Source organism: Neoarthrinium moseri (genome assembly GCF_022829205.1).
Source record: "Neoarthrinium moseri strain CBS 164.80 chromosome Unknown scaffold5_Wmoseri_CBS_16480, whole genome shotgun sequence".
Taxonomy (NCBI): Eukaryota; Fungi; Ascomycota; class Sordariomycetes; order Amphisphaeriales; family Apiosporaceae; genus Neoarthrinium; species Neoarthrinium moseri.
In genome coordinates this window covers 444382-469887 of record NW_026055119.1, presented here as the reverse complement: position 1 = coordinate 469887, position 25506 = coordinate 444382, and the positions used below count along the sequence as shown (strand labels likewise).

Sequence of the window (25506 nt, the reverse complement as noted above, 5' to 3'; positions counted from 1 at the left end):
GGCGCGGTTGCTAGCAGTTTAATGCGAGGTATCCCTTGCAGCTTTCAAAATTCCATCCCGAGAGACCAACAGGTCCAGGCATTGACGCGCGACTTCTTAAAGACTTTTCTTCTTAAAATAGCAGCCTAGTACTGCTTCACGCTTCTCTACCTTATCTGCCCTGATGATATGGATGAAAGAGAGGCTTCTTCGCGCAATGATGGCCTTGTCGTCATTCACGTAGCTTTGTTCCGGATGGCAACGGCCTCCTTGGCCGAGGCCTACAGAATCCTTGGATACAAAGTTCACCACGGTTTAGAAGACACGCTGGGGATGCCCTGGACCCAGTTGGAGCATGCGGCGGAGGCTACTTGGCCTACAGCTCCAGGGGCACATCCCCGGCCGCGCCGTACGCGCTGCGATTGGGACAATCTTTGGGGGTCTCACGTAAGTGTTGCAACTTCGCTGTGCTTGCACCACACCCAACTGACAATGCGCCAGTACGACATCGCAACAGATATGGCTTCACCTTTTGCGGATCAGTTAATTGAAGCATATCCTAACGCCAAGGTAGTCGTTATCCAGCGTGAGTTCGACGCCTGGTGGGCCAGTTATAGATCTGAGCTCTTGGACACCCTCTTTTCTCCAGTGCAACAGGTTGTCGTCTTTCTCTTATCCCATGTTATGGGTATCCGGGCTGGCGACGCTATGCGCAAGATTCACTTTGGATTCTTCGCAGCACAGAACAGACCAGAAATCGAAGCCAATGCACGTCAAGGCTACGACAGGTACTATAAGAAAGTTCGACAGATGGTCCCTCCTGAAAAAAGGTTGGAATACTGCTTAGGCGACGGTTGGGAGCCACTTTGTGCGTTTCTTGGGAAGGAGATCCCTAAAGTGCCTTTCCCGCGGAAGAATACCCGAGCGTCTCACAATAAAGGGGAGATGGGAAGAAAATGGACCATTTTTACCTCATCGGCAAAGATCGCCGCACCATGGGCCCTAAGCGCTATAGCAGCAGCGGGTATTGCATGGTATGTTCACGGTTCTTGGTAGAACTCAAGGACTCGAACAACACTTGCACTTGGACGCAAGTCTAGGGACCATGTGTAGTAGAAGGAAGGACTCGCTTACCAGAGTTCCGCTACCGGCATTTCGGGTAGTTTTGCCAAAGTTTTAATTCTTGCGATTTTCCTTTCGCACTATGGGCACCTGAGTCTAATAGATCGAGGATGTGGTTATGTATGCGCATCCGTAATCTCGCCCACTATCAGATCATGCGCACCCTAGCATCTCCGACGGACAGTCCACGCGGGATGCATATGTCGCAGGATGTCCTCAGTATTTCTAAGTCGGTTGAGATCAGGTATACTATGCATATTGACTTGATACATCTCCTAATTTCAGACATTGTAGTTATAATTAATGGCTTGTTGCAACGTGGCTCATACGGCTATTGGTGAAGGGTCTTGCTTATGGTGCTGTATCAAACCTGCTGTAGCTACTATCACCAGTACTCGGGTGACCAGGATCAAAATTGACCTTCCCATACTATTTGTGTTCGATAGACATCAAGTAGTTCAACATAAGGGTACTAATCGTGTTCTCAGAAATGCAAAATTGGGAGAGGATATAGGCAACCGAGAGCAGTACGGCCGGCTCAACTAAATTTGATACAGTAAATGTTTTAATTCAATCCCGCACACCGCAGGTCAAGCGAACTGCTTACGGGTACATAGGCCCTTACAAGCGAATCCTGCTAGTCACGATTTACAAACTTTTTTACTTATGCCTAGCATGAAACGGCACCCTGCTGGAAAGAAGATCCCAAGATGCTATTGGTAACGTTGCGAAAAAACAGGCTCTCCTTCTGTCTGCGCCGGTAGCATCCCTTATAGAGCACTCTATCGCATCTAGTGGGAAAAGCTCTACGCATGGTCTCTGCCCACGACGTCACTTACAAGACATATTTGATCTCACGAATGATGCTCTCGTATACTTTCAGACATTAACTTCTTTGGAATAAAATCAAGAATCAAAGGTTTCATTTAGCGCCAAACCTCTAATTCTTTCACACTTGACATTTCTATTCTCCGAAGGCAACTTTACTTCATGGTACTAGACAGATCCCGCAAGAAATAGAGCTGATCATAGAGATCAGTCACGTCGCAGAAAAGCTTCACAATGCTCAGTTTCCTCCTTACGAGATCACTCCCACCGCTGATAGATGCTGTTCGCTCGCACTCGCGCTCGAGAGCTTGCATTGTCTGTTCGAGGACCTTCTGCTCGTATTCAGCCAGGCCAATGAGGGCTTGCTTCTTCATCGCCAACTTCCCGTCTAGTATTGGATAGCATTGACGAAACTCTGGGAAGTGAACAGAATTAACATTTCCCTCGGCAGTATCGCGGGATACTGATCCAAAGTCATTGTACATACGACAAACAGTGGTTAGGTGGCGAGTGAGTGCGGCTGCGAGGTACTTTTCCGTCACAGTTGGAAAGACCTCTTTGCCAGAGCATAGGGACGCTGAGATGAGACAGCATGCAAATTGGAAGGAATACGCGCAAGCGACATGGTTTCCGCCCGTGGTGCGAACCCACTGAAAGTACGAGCTTTCGGCAGAGGTGAAGAAGGTGGGATCTTGTTGCTGCGTCTTGAACCGCGAGTTGTCTGAATTCTGGGTAGCGTGCGCATGCAAGAACGCCAAGAGCTCTCTCTGTAGGTTCTGCTTGTCATGAGCACTGGCTCTCGCCACTGCCTCATGGTTGAGAACGTATGCCACGAAGCGGACGAGAGCAGCGCTGATCTTTTTGCTTGCCGGCTCCCCTTGGTGGAAGCCATTATTGGGAATTTCTCTCGTGATGTCCATATTATTGTTGCCATTGCAAGAGAGGTCTGTGTTTCTGGTCAAGTTGTTTACAACATCATCAATGACGGCATGCAAGTCCACGGCGCCATGGGAGGCTGGCGCAGCGATGGCTTCCATGAACTCGTCCGTCTGGTATCCGTATAACGAGAGTGTCATCAGTTCGTAGAGCAAGGAAGCGGATGCAAAAGTACCACGCCTGTTATTGCACCCAACCCAGGTGAATGGGATTATGTCCAGATAGTTATCTTCAGTTACCGGAATATCATCCCTATCGTACACCTGGAGCCGTTTCATACGTAGAAGAGGAATGAATAGAGATGACTCTCGTAGTGATGCCCGTATCTGCCAGTCTGGCACCTCGGAGAATAATGGGGTTCGACGAACCAAGCCCAAGTAGCGATTTAATCCGGCTGGAAGCAGGTGAGCACTGATACTCTGACCAAAACGATTATGTTCATGCGGTGAGTGAGACACCTTCAAAGCGGCCAATTTGTACGCCTCCGCCACGAATGAAACGTTGTAGGTAGTCTTTGAAGTCCAGTTCAAGTCCGCTGAACGAAAGCTGCATGTTTCGAGAAACTGAGCTCCTCGACTAATACTAGACAGTATCTCTACCTGTAGGTCCTCAAATAGTAACGCTCTGCGGGCGTGAGAAAGGGCTAGAATTGCATAAGAAGTCTGCTCGGGGAGATAGTTCCAGGAGCCGTCTGCTTGCTGTTCTAGAAGGACTCGCAAACAGGATTGAAACAACGCAATGTTAACTCGACATTCCAACTGGGCATCCAGGATTTCCGGTAGTTCTCCTTGGTCCAGAGATTGAAGAAGAGCTGCAAGGGCCTCAGTCAAAAGCATGGTCGGGTATAAATAACTCAGGTGCTATTAAATCGGTTAGAAGATGCAGCTCTAGTTGGCCAGGCCAGGCCTACCCATTTGTCCTTGATATGGTGATCGTTATACCACCACCACTCAGAGATGAAGATGATGGTCTTCCTTATTTGCGAGCGATATGACGAAACGTCTGGTTGACGAAGGAGTGCAAGCAAAACATGACAATTTGACGTAAAACTCGGGTCTCGCTCGGACCCGAATGTAGTGAAATGATTTTGGCCTTCAAAAACCTTGATCATTTGGTCTGGGCCAACATGGTAACCAAGTAGGCTAAGCACTAGAAGGCCTTTTGCTGTATCATCTACGTCTGCTGTTCGAGGGGCTACGTCTGAGTTAGCCATGGATTCTGCCATCTAGCAGAAATGAGAGTGTTACCAAATCCAATTATGCCACCCTCCGTGTTGAAAGCCGTACGTAGGATATCTGCGAAGACATGCATCCCAGTACATTCGATTTCTTTTTTTGAGAAGCCACTCTTCAAAAATGTTGCAAGAATCTGAACCAGTTATCATTAGTTTCTACCCATAGTGGAAGATGCGATCTGCTGACCCAACTATACTCGAAGTACGTGGTAGGAAACGTCCCTGAAATCCCGCCATCTCCATGTCCAGCGCCGGCTGTCATGATGTATCTCAGATATGCTTCAGCCTCATCATCCCACTGAGTTGTGCCTATTAGATAGGCGGCTGTCGAAGAAGGTGAAGCCATCATAGAACCGTGATACAAGTGATGGGACAGCCGTCCCATATCAACTCGACCCAGGAAAGCCTCTAAGGAGTGAACTGCTGAAGAAGGCTTTTTGTCGTACAACGACTCCAAGCTGAAGCGTGACATTTTGTCTATGTTCATGGCTTCAAGTGTCGATCGACTAGGGAAATTGAAAGATGTCCCATGTTCCTCTTCAATGTAGGTTAATAATGAGGGCATAATGATCTCAACGCCTATATGATTAGACTTTTGGATGTCATCCCAGGCTGCTAACTGTTGCTTGAGTGAGTCAATACCAGCGTCAATTCGCTTGGAAATTTCATCACTCGATACATCGTTGATTTGGAAAGGCTCCTTGATGTGTTTGAGAAGTGCCAGTAGGCCGGCAGCCGTGTCCAAGATGCCTGCGGTCTGCGTCGCAGAATCACTGCCCCAACTACCGTCCTCTGACTGGGTCTTCAAGAGATAGTAGAAGCTCTCTGGGAAAAGCCACCATTTCTTTTCGCCATCTTTCTTGCAAATCATAGCCACCCAAGCCGTATCATAGACCTGGCAACTTGTTGTTGATAAGCCATAGTAGGCGTGAAAGCTTGAGGAAGCTCGGGTAATAAGCGATCGTGCGGCCGCAGCAAGTAATTCATCAGCTGACTTGAGTTCAGTTGCACTATCCATGATTGAATATTCGAAATTAGATAGGAGCTGCAGTTGTGTATGTAGACAATTAGAATATCAGTTGCTCAACACGGCGCAGTACGATGTTCGTACTGTTATCAAACAAGCTATGTGACCACCTGAAGAACGCAAAGGTAACTGAAGGGGCTCTTATCTCACGCGTAAAATAGGCCAGCGTAGCGCGGGTACTCTTAGGCTCAGTTTAATCCTTCCAGGCGATGGTGTCGTTCATCTGCCTTTCAGCAGTCTGTATGACTCAGCGTCCATGCAGCTTCTGTTATGGGATCATGCCACCTCATCAATACCTCATCGAAAGTATAGATACCCAAGTCCTTGCTAGCTCAGGTACTTTGCGACGCAGTGGAATAGAAATAAACCATGGGCAGACAAGATGCAAAGAAAAAGTATGATGGAGACACCCCCCGCCCCCCTACTCGTCTTTACAAACGCTCAGACTCAAAGAAATTCCAGACGAAGAGAAACGATGCAGATCAGTGAAATCAATGGGGGATACATTGGAATGCCGATATACGCATACGCAAGATAAGACGCGAAGTATAGCCCCATGTCAAGTGGATATATTCGACCGGTGGGGTCACCCACATACATCCCGTTTTTGCCCGTTCGGATGAAAGGTTGGGCCACCACACTGCATGTAACCTCATTCTTGTGATATCAAATATGGCAGTTGGAATTGGAGGCAACAGCTATCGACCAAAATTTCGGAGAAATAAATCTGGGGGGCGCTTTTTCTCGAAAGTCACATTTACACTTGTTCTTTCCCTATGAACTATGAGACGGGATCTAGTAATCCGTCGAAATAATCACCGCTTCTCGCCTTAATATATGCGTATATTGATGAACCATCCCAGGCTTCCCTTGTGATAAAAAAATCCAGTTATGCCAACTGAAGGGTCAGCTTTGGTGGCTCATAACTTTGAGCAAGAATCTCAGGAAAATGAACTATCGAGCGGCTGTTATGGCCTTGGTTCGGTGTCTTCAAGCTTCTCTGAAGAGTCTTCCGTGTGCGGCCCCGTCCCAAGCTCATCTGTTACGACTATTTCAGAGCCTGTTGCAAAGGACTGCCTCACAATCTGGCCAAGTAAAGAAACGCAGAGCCAATGGCCAGCACGCCGCACCAGAGTGAGTGACCCGGGTCTTTAACATAGCAACTCTACTCAGGGACCAAGAAGATCCGAAACTTAATGGAGTCGTAGGTTGTGAACTCCCCGTACGAGTACATAGCGACGATGCCATCAAAGGGAGTCCGAGAAAAGCTGATTGACGCGCTGAACATCTGGTTCGACTGCCCAGAAGAGACAGTATCAACCATCAAGAGTGTCATAAGTATGCTTCACAACTCATCGCTGATGTGTGTGCTCGCCTTTCAAGTTAAAATCTGTTATGTTTGCTAAGAGAACCCAGACTCGACGACTTCCAAGACAATTCGCCTTTGCGCCGAAGCAAGCCGTCCACGCACACAGTCTTTGGACCTGCTCAGTCCATCAACTCAGCTGCGTACATTATTATCAGAGCAATGTCGAAGATACAAAGCTTTTCGGAACCTTCTTGCGTCATAAAAGCTACAAGTGAGATGCTATATGCCTTTTGGAAAATCGCCTCAGCTCATATCGTGTTCCAGATATGATTTTGACTTTATTTGAGGGCCAGGCTGTGGACCTGAGTTGGACATTCAACGAAACATGCCCTTCGATGCAAGACTACATTTTGATGGTCGATGATAGTGAGTTACTCTACACATGCGTCACTTTGCACGCAGCTTACTAAGGGCGACCGAAGAAACAGGAACGTTGTTCAAATTGGCAGGCTACCTCCTTGCAACACATGCGAGGGTAGACTGGAGTGAAGGCACTATCACGGCCATTGATGCACTGTTGTCGCTTTTCGGGCAGTATTTTCAAATTCGAGATGATTACCAAAATCTCGTCAGCACTGAGGTATGTATAACACAGTAATATTGACTTGAATATGGGGAAACTAAAAACTCCCTGAATCCAGTATACTTCACAAAAAGGATTTTGCGAAGATCTGGACGAAGGCAAATACTCAATCACTTTGATCCACGCCCTTCAGAATGACTCTGGAGGACTCTTACTGAGAAACATGATATCTACGAGACGTGTTCAAGGAAAACTGACTATTCAACAAAAAGCATTGATGCTAGACCGAATCAGGTCATGTGGTAGCCTAGAGTGGACAGTCTCACTTTTGAGTGATATACATCAGCGTGCAATAGCGGATATAGGGTTATTAGAGAAGGATATTGGCAGAGTAAACTACGAGTTGAGATCGCTGGTGGAGATGCTCCAACGCTAGAATTAGTTGGCGGGGGTTGGCGGGTGGGCATTGTCAGAGGACCCAAGAAACAATCCAAACCCAATCCAAACCCAAGAAGCATGGCAACTTATGTTTTTGCTAGATAGGATGATGGCACAGCGTGGAATACCAAGAAGAACCCAATTATCGGCATCAAGATTTGCAAATTGATTACCTTCTTCACTCTAAGTTGCAGTGCCTAGACTACCAGCGTGTTTCCTTGTCCCCCATGGGCTGATCGAGCCATCCGTGGCGTGAGACATTCGAAGAAGTATTACGAGTACTCGCACGGATTGATAAAGCACACATGTAAAGATAGTCGTCTTTTTGTCAAGTATTGGTACATGAACCCACAGTTTTGAGCTTATCATGTACCGGCAGTTAACGTACAAACTGTGCGCCAACTCATTTCTCGGCTTGGATCCGGACCAATTGAGAACCCAATCGTGCATTGCTGATCAGCCCACGTTTCAGGAATTTATGTACCAAGCCTTTAGGCCCGCAGTCGAGGCTCAGATCGGCCTCGCGTGCTGGTCGCCCGGTTAATTTCCTTGACAGGGAATCCTTGATGCAAATCTTCTCCAACAACTTTCCTAACACAGGATTCCATGTACCTAGGGTTGGCTGTACTCGGCTTGAAGGGCTGCCAGCGCTCCGTGATAGGAGTACAACACTTTGCTAGCAACTTTCTTTGGATGGCTCAACTACTACCAAACCCATCCACATATTAACATTCAAAGATATCTGAAAGGAATTACGAGGCTAAAAGATATAATTTTATAAAGTTATAATATAATTCGCCCCCTCGCCAGAACGGCTACAGTGGATACTCTACAACATACCCAATTTGATGTCCAGATTATCACGCCGTCGAATTAGGATGTCGGTCCCTGCACTTGATTTTACGAGCATACCCTTCCTGTCTGGCGAGACATCCGTCTCCGGAGCCAGCCTCCAGTCGTACTTAACCAAGATATGGCAAAGTGCTACCTTGATCTCATTCGCTGCAAAAAACCGCCCGGGGCACGAGTGTTCCCCATGACCAAACCCGAGATGGGTTGAATTTGTGGATACCAATTGCGCCATATGCTCTTTGCCAGGCTCCAATCGCATCTCGAAGAACCGATACGGGTTGTAAAGCTGGGGGTCCTTGTAAACCGCGGGATCATCCATACGGCGGTTGTCCACATTTATGCGGGCTCCTTTCTTCAGAACAAGACCATTAGATAGCTTGATGTCTTCCATGACACGTCGTCGCATCGTCACTACCACGACGAACTAGTGAATCAGTGATTATTCATAAGTGGATTTGTCAGGTGGCCAAGATCGTATTCCTACCTATACTGCCAGGCTTCATTCGCTGTGTCTCTTTGATGGCGCTATCGAGAAGTTTCATCTTGTAGAGCGAAGTTTTCTTCCAGCCATCAGCAAGAAGAGCGTCGATGACTTCCCTGCGGATCGGCTCAATATACTCGGGATTTTGGGCAAGGTCGATCATTGTCTGCTGTAAGAGGTCATAGGTAGTATGTATTGCTAAGAGGGACAAGGTCAACTGGAATATCGCTGGATCAAAACTCGTGCCTGTAGCTGTGGCTTCCTGTTCTGCCCAATCAATTGCATCATTGAAGCGAGGAATTGACAAACCAGCAGCAGCAGCCTCTTGTCTGATCTGATTTCGCCGCTGAACCAGAGGCATGATGATTCGCCTTGCATCGTTGAGCTCAAACCGAAGCTTTCGACAATCTGGCAAAAACCAGTGAGCTAGGAAACGTGTTGACTTCGGAAACATCCGAAGGTTTGTTGAAGCAGTATAGAAGTTGGTTGTGTAAGTCTTTGTGATCCGAAGCCACTCTTCATTTCGACACAACTGCTCCCCAAGGTAAATGCGTGACGAGATCCGGGCGATGATATCTAGGATAGCCGGCTTAATCCGCACTTGGGTCCACCCTACCCCGTCCAACCACATGGTCAGTGAATCTTTCGTACTGATGACATTCTCTGCGAATAGAGCAATGCTTACCAGGAGATTCCCCAAAGTTCAACGAGACTGCCAATGCTGTCTCCATCGATAGAGGCTCAATCACCATAGCTGTACATATTTTGAGCGGATCATATCAGTTTGTGGCGTGTCATAGGGAACCCGCTTACACAAATGCTTGGTCAAGTGCTTTCGGGCAACGGTTTGGATGAGTTGGTCAGTCCTACCGACGAGACGAACAGTCTCGAAGCCCGGGATGCCTGCGTGGTTGTCCTACATGAATACGGTCAATATCAGGACATAACTAGTTTAATGCTATGAATTCGTTACCTGCATAGCAGCCTCTCCAAAGCTGAGCCTTGGGTCATTCCGAATTTCGTCGGCGAACTCCGGCGGTAATATAATTACTTCGCCCCAATCCGTCAAAAGCCGAAATGGCTGATGGGGATATCTAGCTCTAGCCTTAGCAAGTATATCTTTACTCAGCTTCACAAATTCTCTCTTCTCTCAAGTTAGTCTTCATTTTTGCGAAAAGAAGGCCGAAGTTTCTGACCCTTGCTCTATTTTCGGCAAACAGCCAGCTGGCAGGGTTTGCAATTGGTATTTTCTGGTCCTCTCGTAGTGATAATAGGAATTTCAGTAACAAGACTGGGATTATAATCAAGAAGACCGTAACGTATAACATGAGGATCGCCATAGGGGCTATACTGTATTGATTGTGAGAAATGCATGAAGGTACGATTGAATGAGACATCAGACTTGGTTCAAAAAAAAAAAAAAAAGGCGAGGGGCACGCTCGGCCTCCGCGGGACCACAGCTTGACGAAAGAAGAGAAGAGACGATAAGCGGCATTACTTAGATTGGCCAGAAAACTGAAGCAATTGCGTCTTCTCGGCCGAGATCTGCTCAGAAGTCAGAACTCCTAAGTTTGCGATGTATCAAATGGCATCAAATGCACCAAACCCTATGTAGTTAGCTAGGCGCTTCGCACCGTCCCGTCTGACCTCGTATTGACGCAACGCTACAAAGATCGCCATTGGACATGTAGAATGTGATGGCGATCCAGATCGGCGACCCGGAGTGCTTCCTGGAGGTGGGGGCCAAATTAGAGTTCGCAACCTGCAGATTTCAACGCCATGTAAGGTGGCTCAGGCTGTCGATAACGTCGCAGTACGTAAATCCCTGCTCCGACTATCATGTGTTCAACAGACGATGGTCTAGACTGTTCCGAAATTTGCCGTGGGTCAAATAGAATAGTGCAGAGGAGACTTGCAGGACTCTCCGAATGTGGTATTGATTCAATGTCGACGAATGGATCGTATCAGAAGGTTCTAGGTACGCACCAATATTCGGTAGATCCTTGAGTTTGACGGCACTTTCATTGAGCTGTATTCATTCAATCAACTAAGTCGCATAATGCTACACATGCATAGCTCCCTGACCTTTCACGAGACAGACTGGAGTCAAAGCTTGATTTCTTCCTGCCTCCGCCGCACCGCTAACCTTGCGGTTGGGTTGGCATTCATGTTCAGCCCGAACTTACGGGGCTCCATATCTGATCCAGCAACTGCCTTGAAATCATACTTCATCAGAATATGGCACATAGCGAGTTTGATCTCTTCTGAGGCGAAAAATCTGCCAGGACAAGCATGGAGTCCGAACCCAAAGCCCATGTGATCCGGGCTCACGCTCACAAGCTGAGATTTGTTTTCTTTCCCTGGCTGCTGACGCATATTATAGAAACGATAACCATCAAACCTTTCCGGTTCTACGTAAGACTCGGGGTCCCAATGCATGTGGGAAGAAACAAGGGTTAGATGGTTCTTTGGCAGAATGGTACCGTCTGACAGTTTCACATTTGCGGTCGTCATACGTCGCATGCTCGCTAGAGATGTTAGTAACGCGTATAGAACTCAATATAGCAGAACTACATGTTGCCGCTAGGAATATGATAACGCACCGATTGAGATGGGTTTGAGGCGTTGACTCTCCTTGAGCACGCTATCCATAAGCTTAAGCTTATACAAAGATTGCTTCGACCAACCTCCCGGGCCTAGCACCGAGATGATTTCTTCCCGAAGTGCTGTGACAAGCTTAGGATGGCTGGCAATATCCAACATGACCTGGGTAAAAAAGTCGGTAGTGCTATGCAGTGCTGCCACAGAGAGCGAAAGCTGTGCACAAGCTGGGTCATAGTGTACCTGTTTGTCCTGGGCGGTCTGTTCCAACCACTCTATAGCGTCATTGTACTCACATTTTTCCCCTCGTCGGGCTGCTTCGGCCTTTTCCGCACGTCTTTGCGCGAGAAGGGGATTGATCAGGGCTCTGGCTTCGTCCACAAGCGCGCGAGCCGCCGTGCACTGTGGTAAAAACCATTGGACTGTTGAACGTAACCAAAATGGCCAAAAACGAAGCTCTTCCACCGCTTTAAAAGCGATGACTGCGTATGTCGTCGTGATCCGAAGCCACTGCGCGTTCCGACAAAGCCCCACCCCCAGGAACACGCGAGATGTCACTCGTGCCATGAGCTGTAGGTTGGCGGTCTTGGCGACAACCTCATGCCATTCTAATCATGGTAAAATGAGCCATCAGCTGGTGCATGCTCTCTACTTTGACAATTCCACACTTACCTTCACTGTCAGTGTAAATCTCTTGAAGGGCTAAAGTGCACTCCTCGGAAACTGGTTCGGTTACCAGCATTAATTGATGTGTGAGTTGGTGCCTGGCAACAAGTTTCATAAGATGGCTTTCGCTCGTTCCTTCTCTGAATCCTTCAAAGCCTGGAAGGTGTGCATAGAACCACTGTTGAGCCTTGTTAGCGCTTTTCTCAAATATTGTCGGAATCACTTACTTTAAAAGCTGCTTTGGTGAAGCTGAGATCATCATGATTGCGGATCTCATAGGCGTACTTGGGTGGGAGAATCAACACTTCACCTACGTCGGCCATAATACGAAATGGTCGTCCAGGATATCGCTGAAGGCCATTGGCGATCAGGCTTCTAGCTCTAAGCATGAAGTCCTTCTTGGCGCGAGCATTGGTGATCTCCCAAAACTTTCTGCCATTGATGAGACTGAAAGACCACGGCTTCGAGGCCCAAAAGCACCAGAATCCCAACGTGGCAGCCAGAAAACTAGAGATTATCAAGTATGCTATATTGGGTCCTGCCTGTACCGGACTAGCAGATGGCATAATGGACAAATTATACCTAGGGTAAGATATGAATCGTGACATTTTCGTGATCGTATCGATAAGAACAACGTGGAACAGAAACTAGTTTAGAAAACGATTCCAGTCCTTAGGGTACACGTCAGGAGAATTTGTGATTCAGAAGATATGTTGGCCGGGGCATAGATAGGCCAGTCATCCCAACGGAAACAATGGTCCTCAAATCAACCAATCTACCGAATATTGATTGCCGTAGGACCGTTTCCTACTTCCGGAATATTTCGGACGAGATACGAGCATGGTGTCCTGTGCGCATGGTCGCATCCGGCTGATGTCAAGTCTACAGTTGGGGAGATTTCGATCATCTTGAGAAGAAGTTTGAAATTGTACTTGGCATCGAGATAGAAGGTTTAGCCTTGCATCATACTAGGTAATGTACAACGCGCACATCACGTAGTTAGCAGGGAACGTGGTATCCACTTTAGTCACAACAGCCAATTGAGTGAAGAATTATCGTTCGAGATAAGAGAAGATGTGCCTAGTTTTCTGCACTCAAGTTCCAGTACATCCGATCTTGGTAGCTGACTATGCATGCAGGCGGTGGAACAGCACAGATATACTCTGTTTGGGGGGCCACCCAACCACAGCTTTCGCTCCTTATATGCACGACATTTGCAGTTCAGAGCCGACTGTAACGTAACAAGAAGGCTAGAAGGCTTCCTCCCTGCTTTGAATCTACCTCTCCGTAAGCGTACGTGTTGATTGTTCTAGTTAGAGGGCAGAGAGCACCAGTGAAAGTCTCCCACCTGAGCATTGCCAGCTCCTCCATACCGAATACCAACAATTGAGACAGGAAGCAACTCTGAAATATGGCCGAAAAAGTTTCTAGTCTTCTTTGGCCCGAGTGGCTTTCCTTGGAGACATCTCAATATCGATGGATGGAGGCTCGCACAATTTACCTCTTTCTGTTTGCCTTCTTGTCATGTTTATACTTCAATAATGTGATACAGTCATACTTATTCACAAACAAAGCACCCTACATTGGATATAGGAGTATATTTGAACCAACGTGGCTAGTACGTCTACGCTTCTTATGGCAAGGCGGTTCAATGATCCAGGAGGGTTATCATAAGGTATGTTCTGATGCGCCTAACGTCACAGATATGGTGTCGTGGAAGACTACTCACGACGAAATCAGTTCAAGGATTCCATTTTCCAGGTGCGGCGTATCGGTACAGATATCCTCATAATTCCACCAAAATACGTGGATGAAATTCGAAAGCTATCCGGAGATAATATACGCTCTGTGGAACCATTCATCAACGATTTTGCCGGAGAATATACCCGTGGACTGGTGTTTTTGCAGAGTGACTTACAGAATCGTGTAATTCAGCAAAAGCTGACACCAACCTTGTCTTCATTAACCTCTATGATGAAAGAGGAGCTGGATCTCGCCATTGAGAGAGAAATCCCTGAGCCAGAAGGTTTGTTCATAATTTCAGGAATTGAAGAAATCATGGACTAACAAACATAAGGAAAGGATGAGTGGATGGCGGTTGACATAACGGCAATTTTCGTTCGCATCATATCTCGGATCTCAGCGAGGGTTTTCCTTGGACCAGAAGACTGTCGTAATGAAGAATGGCTCGAAACAACAGCTCAATACACGGAGAATCTATTCTTGACTGGCATGATACTGAGAGTATTCCCTCGCTTTCTTCGGCCACTTGTCGCAGCATTGCTGCCTTCACATAGAGGGCTGCTTAAAAATGTCGCTGCCGCACGGCAGATCATCGGCGATATAGTCCATGCTAGAAATATTTCTGACGCCCAGAATGGTTTTCTACATGAGAAACGAAGCGATGTCCTCCAATGGATGATGGAAGCCGCAAGGGGCGAGGAGACCGAGACCGGGAATCTGTCTCAGAGGATGCTGATATTGAGTCTTTCATCAATTCATACGACAGCCTTGACTATGACCCAAGCATTGTACGACCTATGTGATAATGCGCAGTATTTCGAACCTCTCAGGCAGGAATTGACTGAGGTGCTGCTGAGAGATGGAGGATGGCAGAAGACTACGCTGAACCGGTTTTACAAGTTGGACAGCTTACTTAAAGAGTCTCAAAGATTCTGTCCAGTTTTCCTCCGTGAGTGAGAAGTCAAAAGTGTTCACTGGTGACCTTTCACTAATCTATCTATAGTGACTTTCAATCGAATTTTTCACAAGTCTATGAGGCTTTCAGATGGAACCATCATGCATGCTGGAACTAGAGTAGCAGTTCCTTCGCACTCCATGCTGCAAGACCCTTCTCACGTCCCAGGACCATCTGCAGCTTCTGACTTTGATCCGTTCCGCTATTCGAAGCTTCGGGAAGACCCAGCGCACCCCGAGAACTCACATAAATTTCTATTTTCTATGACTGATTCGAGCAATATGGCATTTGGGTACGGGAAATACGCCTGCCCTGGTCGCTTTTACGCCTCGAATGAGATGAAACTGGTATTGGCCCATCTTCTCCTACGTTACGACTTCAAATTACCAGCAGGCTCCAAACGGCCGCGAAACTTCACACTTGATAGCGACATGTTTCCTGATCCGAGAGCCCGCCTCTATATGAGACAGCGTCAAGATTTGGAACCCGCTATAGCAAAATTGGTGCAAAGATAGTCACGGAAGGGCCAAGATCCTTTGCTAGATTGCGTTCCGGTTGGAAATTCCAGTGAGCCTGATGTGACACTCAGACATCCTTGGCTGCATTAGCATGACTTCGTGTATAATTTGCTTTCTTACGAGCTAAATACAATATGCTGATGACCAATCTGGTTCTACCCTGACAACATATGGTAGCCCACGCAGAGAGAGTGTTTCTCAATGAGTGTAAAACTTGTGTCAAAGATAAATATTCTACAAATCGATTCGATTCGCCCTTGCATTATGACGTATGCAGAGACTCCACGGAGGAATGTATTCGAACAACGATAATGCATGTGTGTCCATCACTGGCTGTAGATAGTAAAAGCACGTCTCCGCCCCCACGCCAGAAATTTAAGGTTTGAGAAAGCGTTCAAGCCGTAATGTAAAACTTGACATCGTGCCATACCTCTTTTTGATGTCTTTCTCACGATAAGAGTTTTCGGCCGAACGGAGCTCTGAAAGTTTAAGGTTCGCTGCAGGACATTTTGCACATTCATCGCCATGCACCAATCTTCGTGGTTCCGTTGATTCGATATCTATTACATACAGCTGCAGCGTTGGTTCAAATGTCTACCCCATGTATGAGATACCAAGATGTACTCCACAAGGCCGAAGTAGTTTTCGTTGTCAAACAGCAGCACATCGACCCACTCTTCTACGCAGGTGATGAGCCGTATCTCAGTTGCAACCCCTGCCTGCAATACTTGTCTGGATCGACGGCTCTCATTGCTTTCATATCTTCACACCATGAGGTATAGACTTGTTGATAACGGTGTATTCAGTTATGTTGATCTAGGTACTAGAAACCTTCATGCAGTTGACAACTGTGAGACTCTCGGTCATTATGGCAACAGTCAAGTTGCCGAGCTTCCGGTTTAAGAGTATGATATGATGCAACAGGACATGTGATTTTTGCCCACACATGATCCAGTGAGGAGACGTCAAGGCCGCTTGCAAAGAGGACGAGCTCTTGCTTAATCTGCGCTTCTCTATAATGTGCCCAATGCCATACCGCGCCCTTATTGAAGTCCAATTTCAAGTGGTATTTGTCTACCAGGTATCATGTCCGTGAAAGTAGCTATCCCTTACTACGACGGTCCTTTGGATCCGTCGTCGCCTATTGCGGGTGTCTCTACGATAGAAGACACCAGTCCGCAGATTGTGGATGTTGTGGACATTCGCCCATCCAAAGCCTCATTTACTCTGGACAACAATGGATTTCAAATTGCCAGGCATGACTCTATTCTCAGTCGCTCGCCCTACACAGCGTCTTCTTGGACTAATCAGAAAATCCGTGAAGAAGTCTACGACCCTGAGATAGCCGAGCTGGCAAAGGCCGTTACCGGCGCCAAGAAGGTGATAATCCTATTAGCTTCTGCACGCAATGCGCCATTCAAGGAAGCTGAGAGCGCCCCGCCGTACCCCCAGCCCTCGTCCTCGGAGGAGGATACTTCACGTTCCAACCCCTCAAGTCAAGTGAAAGCCAAAGTTCTTCCGGAACAGCCTCTTACCACACGAGGAAAGGGATTTGCAGATGGTATTCGAGAGGGCCCAGTCCGCAAGCCTCACAAAGATTGGGGCACCTTGGGCGCTCGCAACACCTTACGAAACTGGAGCCATGACCTCCGCACTGAAGCTCAGGACATCATTGAAGCAGAGGATGAGGCCGAAAGGCTTCTCGGTGGCATTACGAAGAACTACCAAGGGAGGAGGTGGGCCTTGTACACAACGTGGAGGCCGCTCAAGCCAGTGAAGCGAGACCCTATGGGATACGTGGACTACTTTTCGAGCACAGAGAATGACGGTGTGAGCTTTTGGCGGAGCCCTCCTGGAATCAATGGCCCCTTTAGGTCTGACGTGGTGCTCACCAAGGCCAACCCGCAACACAGATGGTACTGGCTCAGTGATCAGACGCCTGACGAAGTGCTCTTCATGAAGATATTTGATACGGAGAGTGAAAAAGAGTTGAGCTCCGTAGCTGGTGGTGTGCATCATTGCTCCTTCCATATTCCAGGCACGGAGCAGGAAGAGGTCAGAGAGAGCCTCGAAACGAAATTCATAGCCTTCTGGTAATTTGATTACACCGCCGCTGCATGCGAAGATTGCTATATTTTCATATCGTTATGAGATTGCTATTATAACAGAATAATGACCCGCAGATCCCAAATTGTAGCTCGCAAATAGTACGTTAGATAATCGACTCATAGTTCTGCTGATTGGCGAATTCAGGCCTGGTTCTGAATTAGTGAATGAGGAAAAACAGTTCAACGGCACCATTCCAAGCCTCTCCTGGGGAGAACTCCACATCATTTTCAGACCTATGTAGTGGTGTGAAGATCACTCGTACCATGCTAAGTGAGTTGTAAGCAGAGGGTTGCATTGAGCGAATGCATCGTGGCGCGAGGACGTATGAAGGATAGATTCAAGTGCATGGACCTTCTGTGCCATAGCGCACCTCGGGTCACCGGCCACGCAATGCGATACAGGATGCATACCATGATCCGTTTCTGTACCACTGGCCTTCATTGCTAACTAATGTTGAGACCGGTTGACAGGTCTAGGAGCCGCGTCATCAATGTGCTATTCGATAGCCTACCGCAGTAGGCTGCATTACATTGTATCATTCGCCATGACGTATGGTGACAGTCAAACAGTCTCACCCGTGGTTAGTTCATCTCAGAGACCCATGTGCTGGGTTCCTATCTGCCGTGGTGCCCATGGCGAATGACCCTAAAACATATCTAGGCTTTCGCGGCAGAGTTGGGGGCAACGTTATCACACGTTGCTCGAATATTCACAGACTGACCAGGTGTCCACCCTACCCCATGGGGGTTTTTTGGTGGTTTCCTTTTCTCTCGATATTTTTTCGACACGGTCCGCGATCGAGTGCGATGATGTGTGGGCAAGTTTGTCTACGGAAAGACGACAGCGTGTCTGATAAGCCACGGCTTAACGTTAAGTTTGTCGTCACCTTGTTCCTGATTTTGGTATGTCAAGATTCAAGCTTGTAATATGCTCAAGAAGTTTCGAATAATGACCTATGGGTTTGATAGCTTCTTCTGTACAGGGCCGGGTTGGCCGCGTATCGGATTTGGTTGCACCCATTGTGTAGGCTCCCTGGGCCCAAATTATGGGCTGCCTCAAGTCTGCCTTTCACGTACACCAGCGAGATCGCCGGGACAAGCGTCTGGAAGATCTCTGAGCTTCACAGGCGCTATGGTCCGATTGTTCGAATAGGTCCTAAAAGCGTGGCGATGGACGGGAGCATCGGCTGGCCACAAGTTTACACCCGGCGTCCTGGGGAGGCTCACTTCGATAAACTTCCTCGGGGCTTCGACAAAGAGATGTATGCGTCCCTGGGGCTCTCATCCGCGGATGTGCAACGCCGACAGCGACGGCACCTCGGCCGTGCCTTTACTGGTACGGCGATCCAAGAGCAGGAAGCTATCATCGGCCATTACATCGATCTGCTTGTCCACCGTATTCAGAGCCTGTTTGTGGATACTGGGGAAAAAATGGACATTGTACAATGGCTGAATTTTACCACTTTTGATATAATCAGCGACTTGACCTTTGGCGAGTCTTTCGGCAGCCTCGAAAGTAGCGCCTACCACCCGCTAGTTCTGAGCATCTTTGAAGGTGTGAAAGCCGATGCTTTTCTACGAGCCTGCAATACCTACCCCCTTGTTTCCCCTTTATTGAAACGCGTATTTGGAGGCAAGCAGTTCCAAAGGGGTAAGGCTTATAGGGAATGGACAAGAACAAAGAGTGAAGACCAGGTAGGCCTCGGGATGGAGCCAAAGGGCAGGCGTGACTTTGTAACGCACATGTTACGCCCAGATCGTGATGACCCGGGTCTCTCTCGAATGGAGATCGCGGCTTTCGCTCCGTTGCTTGTAATTGCGGGAAGTGAGACGACCGCGAGCGCCCTATCCGGGTTTTTCTTCTACCTGAACCAGTCGTCTCACGTCAAAGCTATCCTCGTCGATGAGATCCGCAGAGCTTTTTCGCAGGAATCGGAAATTAGTATATCTAGTACACATGGGCTTGAATATCTGCAAGCCTGTCTCGAAGAAGCTTTGAGGATGTATCCGCCGGCTCCAGCGCCACCACCGCGGATATCGCCCGGCGCTGAGATTGAAAACCACTTTATTCCACCAGGCGTAAGTTCCACTCTTGCTACGTCACACTATTCTTGGGTTTCTGTTATCTGAGTACAGCCACAGACCTCGGTTCACGTGTATCAGTGGGCAACATTTCGAAACCCTCAGCATTTCGTCGATGCCGACTCTTTTTGTCCCGAACGATGGTTAAAGCAAACACACCCACTGTATGACTCTAGGTTCGCTGCCGACAGCCACGGGGTGTTTAAACCGTTCAGTGTTGGCCCTCGCGACTGCATTGGAAAGAATCTCGCATTCGCAGAGATGAGACTGATCGCGGCCCGCTTACTCTTCAAGTTCGATGTCGATGTCTTGCCGGGTCAAGATGACTGGCACTCGGTTCAGAAAACTTATCTCCTATGGGACAAGGGCCCGCTATACTTAAGATGGTACCCCAGAGGCCAAAAATACAAAATTCCCTGAAGCCTTGGTGAAGTGGATGGGCAACTCACTGGTGTGGAACGTTTTCCGAGGGGGTGTTTTGTGAGTATCACGAGAAGTGCCCGGTATTAGGCTTTTTCTCCTTCTCTATCTATTCCGTAACAATGGTAGGATACCCTGCTATAAGGTGTACCTGTAATCTTAGTTTCTCTTCCTTTCTTTTCGCCGTCTATCTCCGTCGAAAATCACCCCCGAACCCGGGAATCTAATGCAGTGTCGTCATCCTCCTGTATGTCGTTTCCCTGAAACGCATAATCCTTCTTATTCACCATTTGGCGACAACCTCCTTGATATCTGAAATGGCCACCTTCTTGTCGCTAAGCGCAGCCTTGGTGGTGCCATCGGTGTCTTGCGCAGGGTTTCGCTGGAGGACCCAGACGTCAGTCAATCCTAAGCTCTCGAGATACTCAAGACCGCGCAGGTAGTTGGTGCCCAAGTGTCCGATACCGTGGCTGTCATCAGAGAATGTGAACTTGCCACCCATTTTCAACCATTCCTATACCACTGTTAGTGACTTCAGAGATGGCAAGACGGATATGTACTGGTATACCTCGGCAATGATCCTGCAGGGATACGGTTCAGCCAGCATCTTTCTAAGACCACTGGTGTTGCACTCGAGCCAGCCACCATAGCCAGCTGTGAACTTGAGGTTCCTTACAATCCGCTCCCAGACGCCCTTCCACTCCCGGACGTCCCTGTCGGGCTTCTCGCTCAGCAGGCGGCAGAGGTCAAAGTGGCCCACGACCCTGGGCTTCAGAGCCTGCAGCAGCTCGAACTGCTGGTCGTAGTAGCGCTCGTACAGCTTCTCCTCGCTACCGCCGGCGGACTCGATAGCCCGGCGGTAGAAGACGCCGTCGAAGTCGATGGGGTGGCCGTTGACATGGTGGATGGAGCCCATGAAGTAGTCAATGCACGGGTGTGACGCGAGCGAGGTGATCAGGTCGCCGTACTCGGATCTGATCCACTCGCCCTCGAAACCGATCAGGATGTGGATCTGTGAAGCGTAGGCCTTCTGGAGACGCTGGGCCTCGACCAGGTAGGCCTCATGGCGAGGCACGAGGGCCGCCAGGCTTTCCTCGGGGTTGTCCCACTAGGAATTTGTCAGTCGTTTGACGCCGGGATGGAGTGAATGAAGAGGTGGCACGTACTTCTTCTGGGTAGAGATCTTCGCGACTGTATCGCGGCATGTGCTCGGTTAGGCCCATGGTGGTGAAGCCCTTGCTGATGGCCTGCTTCACAATGTCTTCCAGCTGATCCACCGCATGGCCGGGGCAGAACTGCCCCGAGTGGGAATGCATGGTGAAAGCCATCTTGTCGCAGGTGGAGACTTTCTCGGTGGTAGTAGAGACAGGAGGTGGGAATGAGAAAATAATATCCGTGAATGTATGTCTTTATGCTTTTATATGGCGTTCGGAGCAAGTTAGCAGTGAGCAGTGGCCTTGGGCGGCGGACGTCTGGGAGAATGAGAGACAACTCAGCCTTCCCCGGGGGTCACAGAAAAGAAGATGATAAAAGAAGGGAACGGCTTCCTTGGGTCAAGATGGCGAAGAATCCTTGGGCATAGCACAGGCTGCTGGATACCTCGGTCGGGATTTATGAGAGAGTCAGGCCCATCGCGAGCAGTCCGTCTCACGGCAACTTATCGAGGTGGAGGGCCAATCGATAGAACTGCAGGTCTCACGTTGCGGTCAGATCCTTGCAGCCTCGGAACATCACGTTTGACTACGGTGTACCTGCGAGCAGAATGTGGAATCCATACATGATCAACGTATCACTCGCCTGTGATCCCAAGCATCTATCCTTGGAGCTTGTCTCCAGGTCCCCATCCGTCGCAACGAGACGGGCGGTTTGCTCTGATGCCCGCGGACCCCGCCCCCGCCATTGTCCAGCTTGCCGGGCCAGGCTGCTGATCAGGGCGCGGTGCTGGCCCCCTGCAAGTTACCTAATCCCCTACCTAGGTAGCGCGCGATTGCTGTTGCAAGCTCTGGCCAATGAGCTGCCGTGCCGCTGGCCCCGGTTTATTTTTTCCAGAGGCACGGGCATGACTTCAGTGGCAGCCTTGCAGCTGTGTACCGAAACTCCAGAACACCAACACCGGCGTCGCAACAGATCCCCGGCCGAGCTCCCACCAACCAAACTGGGTGCACAGCATGCCGCGTGCTTGGACATGAGAAGCTGTCGCGGACTGGACCAACAACCCGTGCGACGCCCAACATCTCTTGTCACTTAGCTGCCTCCCCCGAAAGCGAATGCCCTAGAACAGTCGGCGCAGATGGCACTTCGCTGGGACTGAATCACAAGCTCCCTCGACTCGTCTCTATCTGAATCCTCGGCCATGTTGTTTGCCGAAGGCGACGCGCCTCATCTGAGGGCGTGGATCATCAAGCGCCTGGCGAATACGTAAGTGCAGCCCTAGGCACCGCGCTTTCCTTCCCTCCGATCCCGTAGCTGACTGTTTGCCCAAGGACCGATGCTGACGCCGACGTCCTGGCCGATTATGTGCTGGCGCTTCTGCGACATGACGGCGACATGGAGTCTATACGCGGCGTGTTTGAGGAAGAAATACCAGACTTTATGAGGGAAGGTAGGCTGCACCGGTTCCTGTCGCGGCATCGCTGCCGCGTCGACCTAGGATCAAGGCTAATCGTGCCGTTCTTTAGATGCTGCCGCCTTCACCGACGATGTCTTCCAGGCTGTCAAGTACAAATCCTACCTCCCGGGAGCGCCGCCCGCTCCCCCAGTCGCCCGACAGCCACCTCTAGGCCCTCCACAGGCACCGCACATTCCATTAGGCCCTGCAGCACAGCAGCAGCCCTATGTGCCACCCTTCAATGTGCAGCATACCCCGTACGCCGAGACCCCGACCGGCTTTTCTTCTCAGACCTTCCGCAACGGTTCCAAGAAGCGATCCTATCGTGATCTCGATGCTCCGGACTCGCAGCCTTTCAGCTCCGACCTCTACGGTGGAGCGCCATATCAGCAACCCTACAAGCAGGCCCGCAGAGGAGGTGCTTTCAACCCGCGCGGTAGCCGCTTTGACGAACCCTACGGTTCTGGAGGCCGTGGGGGCCACCCAGCTTCTAATGGGTTTGCTGCCCCCAGTGGACTCTCACCAGGCTATCCCTCCCAACCGCCTTTCCCAATGTCTCAGCAGTCCCTCGACGCCAATAGCATTCTCGAAAATATTCAGCGGCTGCAAGAACTTGGAGCGCAAATGGGTATTCAGATGCCACAAACCGGCCCTTTGCCCCAGCCTCTCTACTCAGGGCCCGCATTGATACCGGCGTCGTCTCACCGGAGAAAGGGGCCCTGCAGAGATTATGAGACCAAGGGATACTGCTCTAGAGGGAATCGATGCCAGTACGAACATGGAAACGGCTCTGTATACGTCCCCTCGTTCGTGGCGCCACCAGCAGCGGACGAGTACGATCCGAACAACGCTGCCATGGGCATGCTGGAACATCCGGGTCAGCCGATCAAGCCCCAGGACAAAGCTCTCCACGGTTGGCCACCCAATCGCCGTGAGCCTAAGAAGCCCAAGAGGAAGGGTGGAAGGTCATCCGTCTCCGCTGAAGGCCCATCCCATGACAAGACAAACACCAAGCTCGTTCTCGAAAATATACCCGAGGAGAACTTCACTGAAGATGCAGTCCGGGAGTTCTTTGCTCAGTTTGGCACCATATCCGACGTGTCGTTACGTTCGATCCCTGGCTCGCAGAAACGGATAGCCATCATCAACTTTGACAGCTGGGCGGCGGCGAATGCTGCCTGGAAGTCGCCAAAGGTCGTGTTTGACAACCGTTTTGTAAAGCTGTACTGGTTCAAGGATGAATCCAAGTTTGCCTCTGATGGGCAACGCACAAATGGCGTTCGAAACGATACCAATGGGGACAAGGCGTCAAACGAACCTGAATTTGATATGGAAGAATTCCAGCGCAAACAAGAAGAGGCCCAGAAAATACATCTCGAGAAACAGCAGAAGCGTGAGGAGCTAGAGCGTCAGCGTCAAGAGCTTGAGGAGAAACGCAAGGAGCTCATCGCCAGACAACTGGAAGAGAAGCGCAAGTTGCAAGCCAAGCTTGCTGAAAATGGAGTCAAGGAGGACTCTTTATCGCCTGTCTTGACAAAGGCAACACCCGATGAAGGCGGTGTGTCGCAAGCAGAAGCCTTGCGGGCAAAGCTTGCCGCCCTGGAAGAGGAAGCCGACTCCCTTGGTATAGATCCAGACGCCACGGGCGACGAAGTTCCCTTTTGGGCTTCCAGAGGCCGAGGCCGGGGCAGGTGGCCGTACAGGGGCCGAGGTAGCTTTCCGCCGCGAGCATACCGTGGCGGCTATGGATACCGCGGTCGAGGAGGAGCGACGCAAGATGTGCACGCTGCCTATGCAGCTTATTCGCTCGACAATCGCCCCAAGGTCATTGCAATCACGGGCGTGGACTTCACTGAGTCGTCGAAGGATGAAGCGCTCCGTCAGCACCTTTTCGTGAGTATTTACCCCGCGGATTATGTCTGCATCTTCCTTTTCCTTCAAAACCTATACTTACAAGTTTTCTAGGGTGTTGGTGAGTTCACTGATATTTCAACGGATTCCGGTGCCACACAAATCACCTTCAAGGACCGCAAAACGGCTGAAAAGTTTATGTTCGGTGTATCTGCAAACAAGACCATCCCTGGTGTAGACGGCACAGTCGAGCTCACTTGGGCCAACTCAGCACCCAGGACCGCTGGGGCAGATAGCGACTTCCCCATGTCTAGTGGTCTGGAGGACGAACAAGCGGCCAAGACTGCCAATGACGTTGAGGAGACCAACGCCTTTGGACGGCCGGACAGGGACCAGGGGGATATGGATTACGAAGGCGGCGACTGGGACATCTCCTGAAAGCGCCACTGAAGAGGGTGGTGGGTGCTTGTCAAACTAGCTGTAATCATCCTAGAACATCAGACCTGTAATGCTGGCGGACAGCTTGCTTTCGCAAAGCATAGCTTGTGATACCACTTGAGAAATGCTAGGATTGTACCATACGTCTAAGTGCGATTCGGGCACTACAAACATCCGACCACACTGTGATCCCTCAACTATACGTCATGGTTTGGAAAGGGCGCATCGCCGTGGCGGGATCTATGCTCTTGGCTTACCAGTGAACACCTTCGACGGAGATGCCGTCGACCCAACCGGGTTGCCCGTTCCCGATAAGAAAACTGCTCGATATGTCAACGATAGGACGGCCAAGGCCGCAAATGCGCAGGAACTTCCTGTCCAGTTTGCACTCGGTAAATTTCAGTCCGTTGCCTGCCAAGAAGACATGCCGCAATCTCTAGCAGCACCCTGCGACTTGGATCTTTTCTACCAGGCTGTCGTCGTCTCCAGCAATATCAAGCCTATTGACCTCGTGGAACAAGATATTGGCGCTCGTCTCGTGACGGCGACAAGTAAGATGCATGGGCCCAAGTAATAGGCCGGATCATGCGCTCCCTTAATGTTGCGGCCGCATCCCTAACCTTTCAGCAAACCGGCTTCGCCAGAACCGGGGACCAAAGGTAGCTCTGCAGCTATTTTTGGGCCTCATAGCCTTTTCCTGCTTGGCTGCCCGGTCAACCGTGCGGCA

General features: G+C 49.6%; 10 protein-coding genes across 10 annotated transcripts; 7 read left to right on the top strand and 3 right to left on the bottom strand.

The window, feature by feature from the left end:
* Window positions 1-168: 168 nt before the first annotated feature.
* On the top strand, window positions 169-1035 carry JN550_002321 (uncharacterized protein; the record flags this gene model as incomplete). The annotated part of the gene is made up of 2 exons (XM_049313604.1): window positions 169-426; window positions 481-1035. The coding sequence occupies 2 exons, from the start codon at window positions 169-171 to the stop codon at window positions 1033-1035; spliced, it is 813 nt and encodes a 270-aa protein (XP_049175612.1).
* A 1049-nt stretch (window positions 1036-2084) lies between these two features.
* On the bottom strand, window positions 2085-5117 carry JN550_002320 (uncharacterized protein; the record flags this gene model as incomplete). Its single annotated transcript, XM_049313603.1, has 4 exons — window positions 2085-3725; window positions 3776-4059; window positions 4113-4233; window positions 4287-5117. 4 exons carry the CDS (start codon window positions 5115-5117, stop codon window positions 2085-2087), a joined length of 2877 nt encoding a protein of 958 aa, XP_049175611.1.
* Window positions 5118-6017: 900 nt separating this feature from the next.
* On the top strand, window positions 6018-7454 carry JN550_002319 (uncharacterized protein; the record flags this gene model as incomplete). Its single annotated transcript, XM_049313602.1, has 6 exons — window positions 6018-6260; window positions 6335-6489; window positions 6543-6706; window positions 6760-6861; window positions 6918-7075; window positions 7137-7454. The coding sequence occupies 6 exons, from the start codon at window positions 6018-6020 to the stop codon at window positions 7452-7454; spliced, it is 1140 nt and encodes a 379-aa protein (XP_049175610.1).
* Window positions 7455-8285: 831 nt separating this feature from the next.
* JN550_002318 (uncharacterized protein) lies at window positions 8286-12622 on the bottom strand (the record flags this gene model as incomplete). Its single annotated transcript, XM_049313600.1, has 10 exons — window positions 8286-8719; window positions 8793-9401; window positions 9475-9543; window positions 9603-9705; window positions 9763-9883; window positions 10288-10354; window positions 10976-11317; window positions 11393-11998; window positions 12063-12234; window positions 12284-12622. 10 exons carry the CDS (start codon window positions 12620-12622, stop codon window positions 8286-8288), a joined length of 2862 nt encoding a protein of 953 aa, XP_049175609.1.
* Window positions 12623-13707: 1085 nt separating this feature from the next.
* Window positions 13708-15269, top strand: JN550_002317 (uncharacterized protein; the record flags this gene model as incomplete). The annotated part of the gene is made up of 4 exons (XM_049313599.1): window positions 13708-13731; window positions 13797-14082; window positions 14134-14748; window positions 14803-15269. The coding sequence occupies 4 exons, from the start codon at window positions 13708-13710 to the stop codon at window positions 15267-15269; spliced, it is 1392 nt and encodes a 463-aa protein (XP_049175608.1).
* A 1089-nt stretch (window positions 15270-16358) lies between these two features.
* Window positions 16359-17369, top strand: JN550_002316 (uncharacterized protein; the record flags this gene model as incomplete). The annotated part of the gene is made up of 1 exon (XM_049313598.1): window positions 16359-17369. The coding sequence occupies one exon, from the start codon at window positions 16359-16361 to the stop codon at window positions 17367-17369; it is 1011 nt and encodes a 336-aa protein (XP_049175607.1).
* Window positions 17370-18550: 1181 nt separating this feature from the next.
* JN550_002315 (uncharacterized protein) lies at window positions 18551-19882 on the top strand (the record flags this gene model as incomplete). Its single annotated transcript, XM_049313597.1, has 2 exons — window positions 18551-19459; window positions 19523-19882. The coding sequence occupies 2 exons, from the start codon at window positions 18551-18553 to the stop codon at window positions 19880-19882; spliced, it is 1269 nt and encodes a 422-aa protein (XP_049175606.1).
* Window positions 19883-20165: 283 nt separating this feature from the next.
* On the bottom strand, window positions 20166-21198 carry JN550_002314 (uncharacterized protein; the record flags this gene model as incomplete). Its single annotated transcript, XM_049313596.1, has 3 exons — window positions 20166-20396; window positions 20451-20990; window positions 21049-21198. The coding sequence occupies 3 exons, from the start codon at window positions 21196-21198 to the stop codon at window positions 20166-20168; spliced, it is 921 nt and encodes a 306-aa protein (XP_049175605.1).
* A 1037-nt stretch (window positions 21199-22235) lies between these two features.
* Window positions 22236-24779, top strand: JN550_002313 (uncharacterized protein; the record flags this gene model as incomplete). Its single annotated transcript, XM_049313595.1, has 4 exons — window positions 22236-22300; window positions 22366-22484; window positions 22561-24383; window positions 24456-24779. 4 exons carry the CDS (start codon window positions 22236-22238, stop codon window positions 24777-24779), a joined length of 2331 nt encoding a protein of 776 aa, XP_049175604.1.
* Window positions 24780-24903: 124 nt separating this feature from the next.
* On the top strand, window positions 24904-25353 carry JN550_002312 (uncharacterized protein; the record flags this gene model as incomplete). The annotated part of the gene is made up of 1 exon (XM_049313594.1): window positions 24904-25353. The coding sequence occupies one exon, from the start codon at window positions 24904-24906 to the stop codon at window positions 25351-25353; it is 450 nt and encodes a 149-aa protein (XP_049175603.1).
* Window positions 25354-25506: the final 153 nt, after the last annotated feature.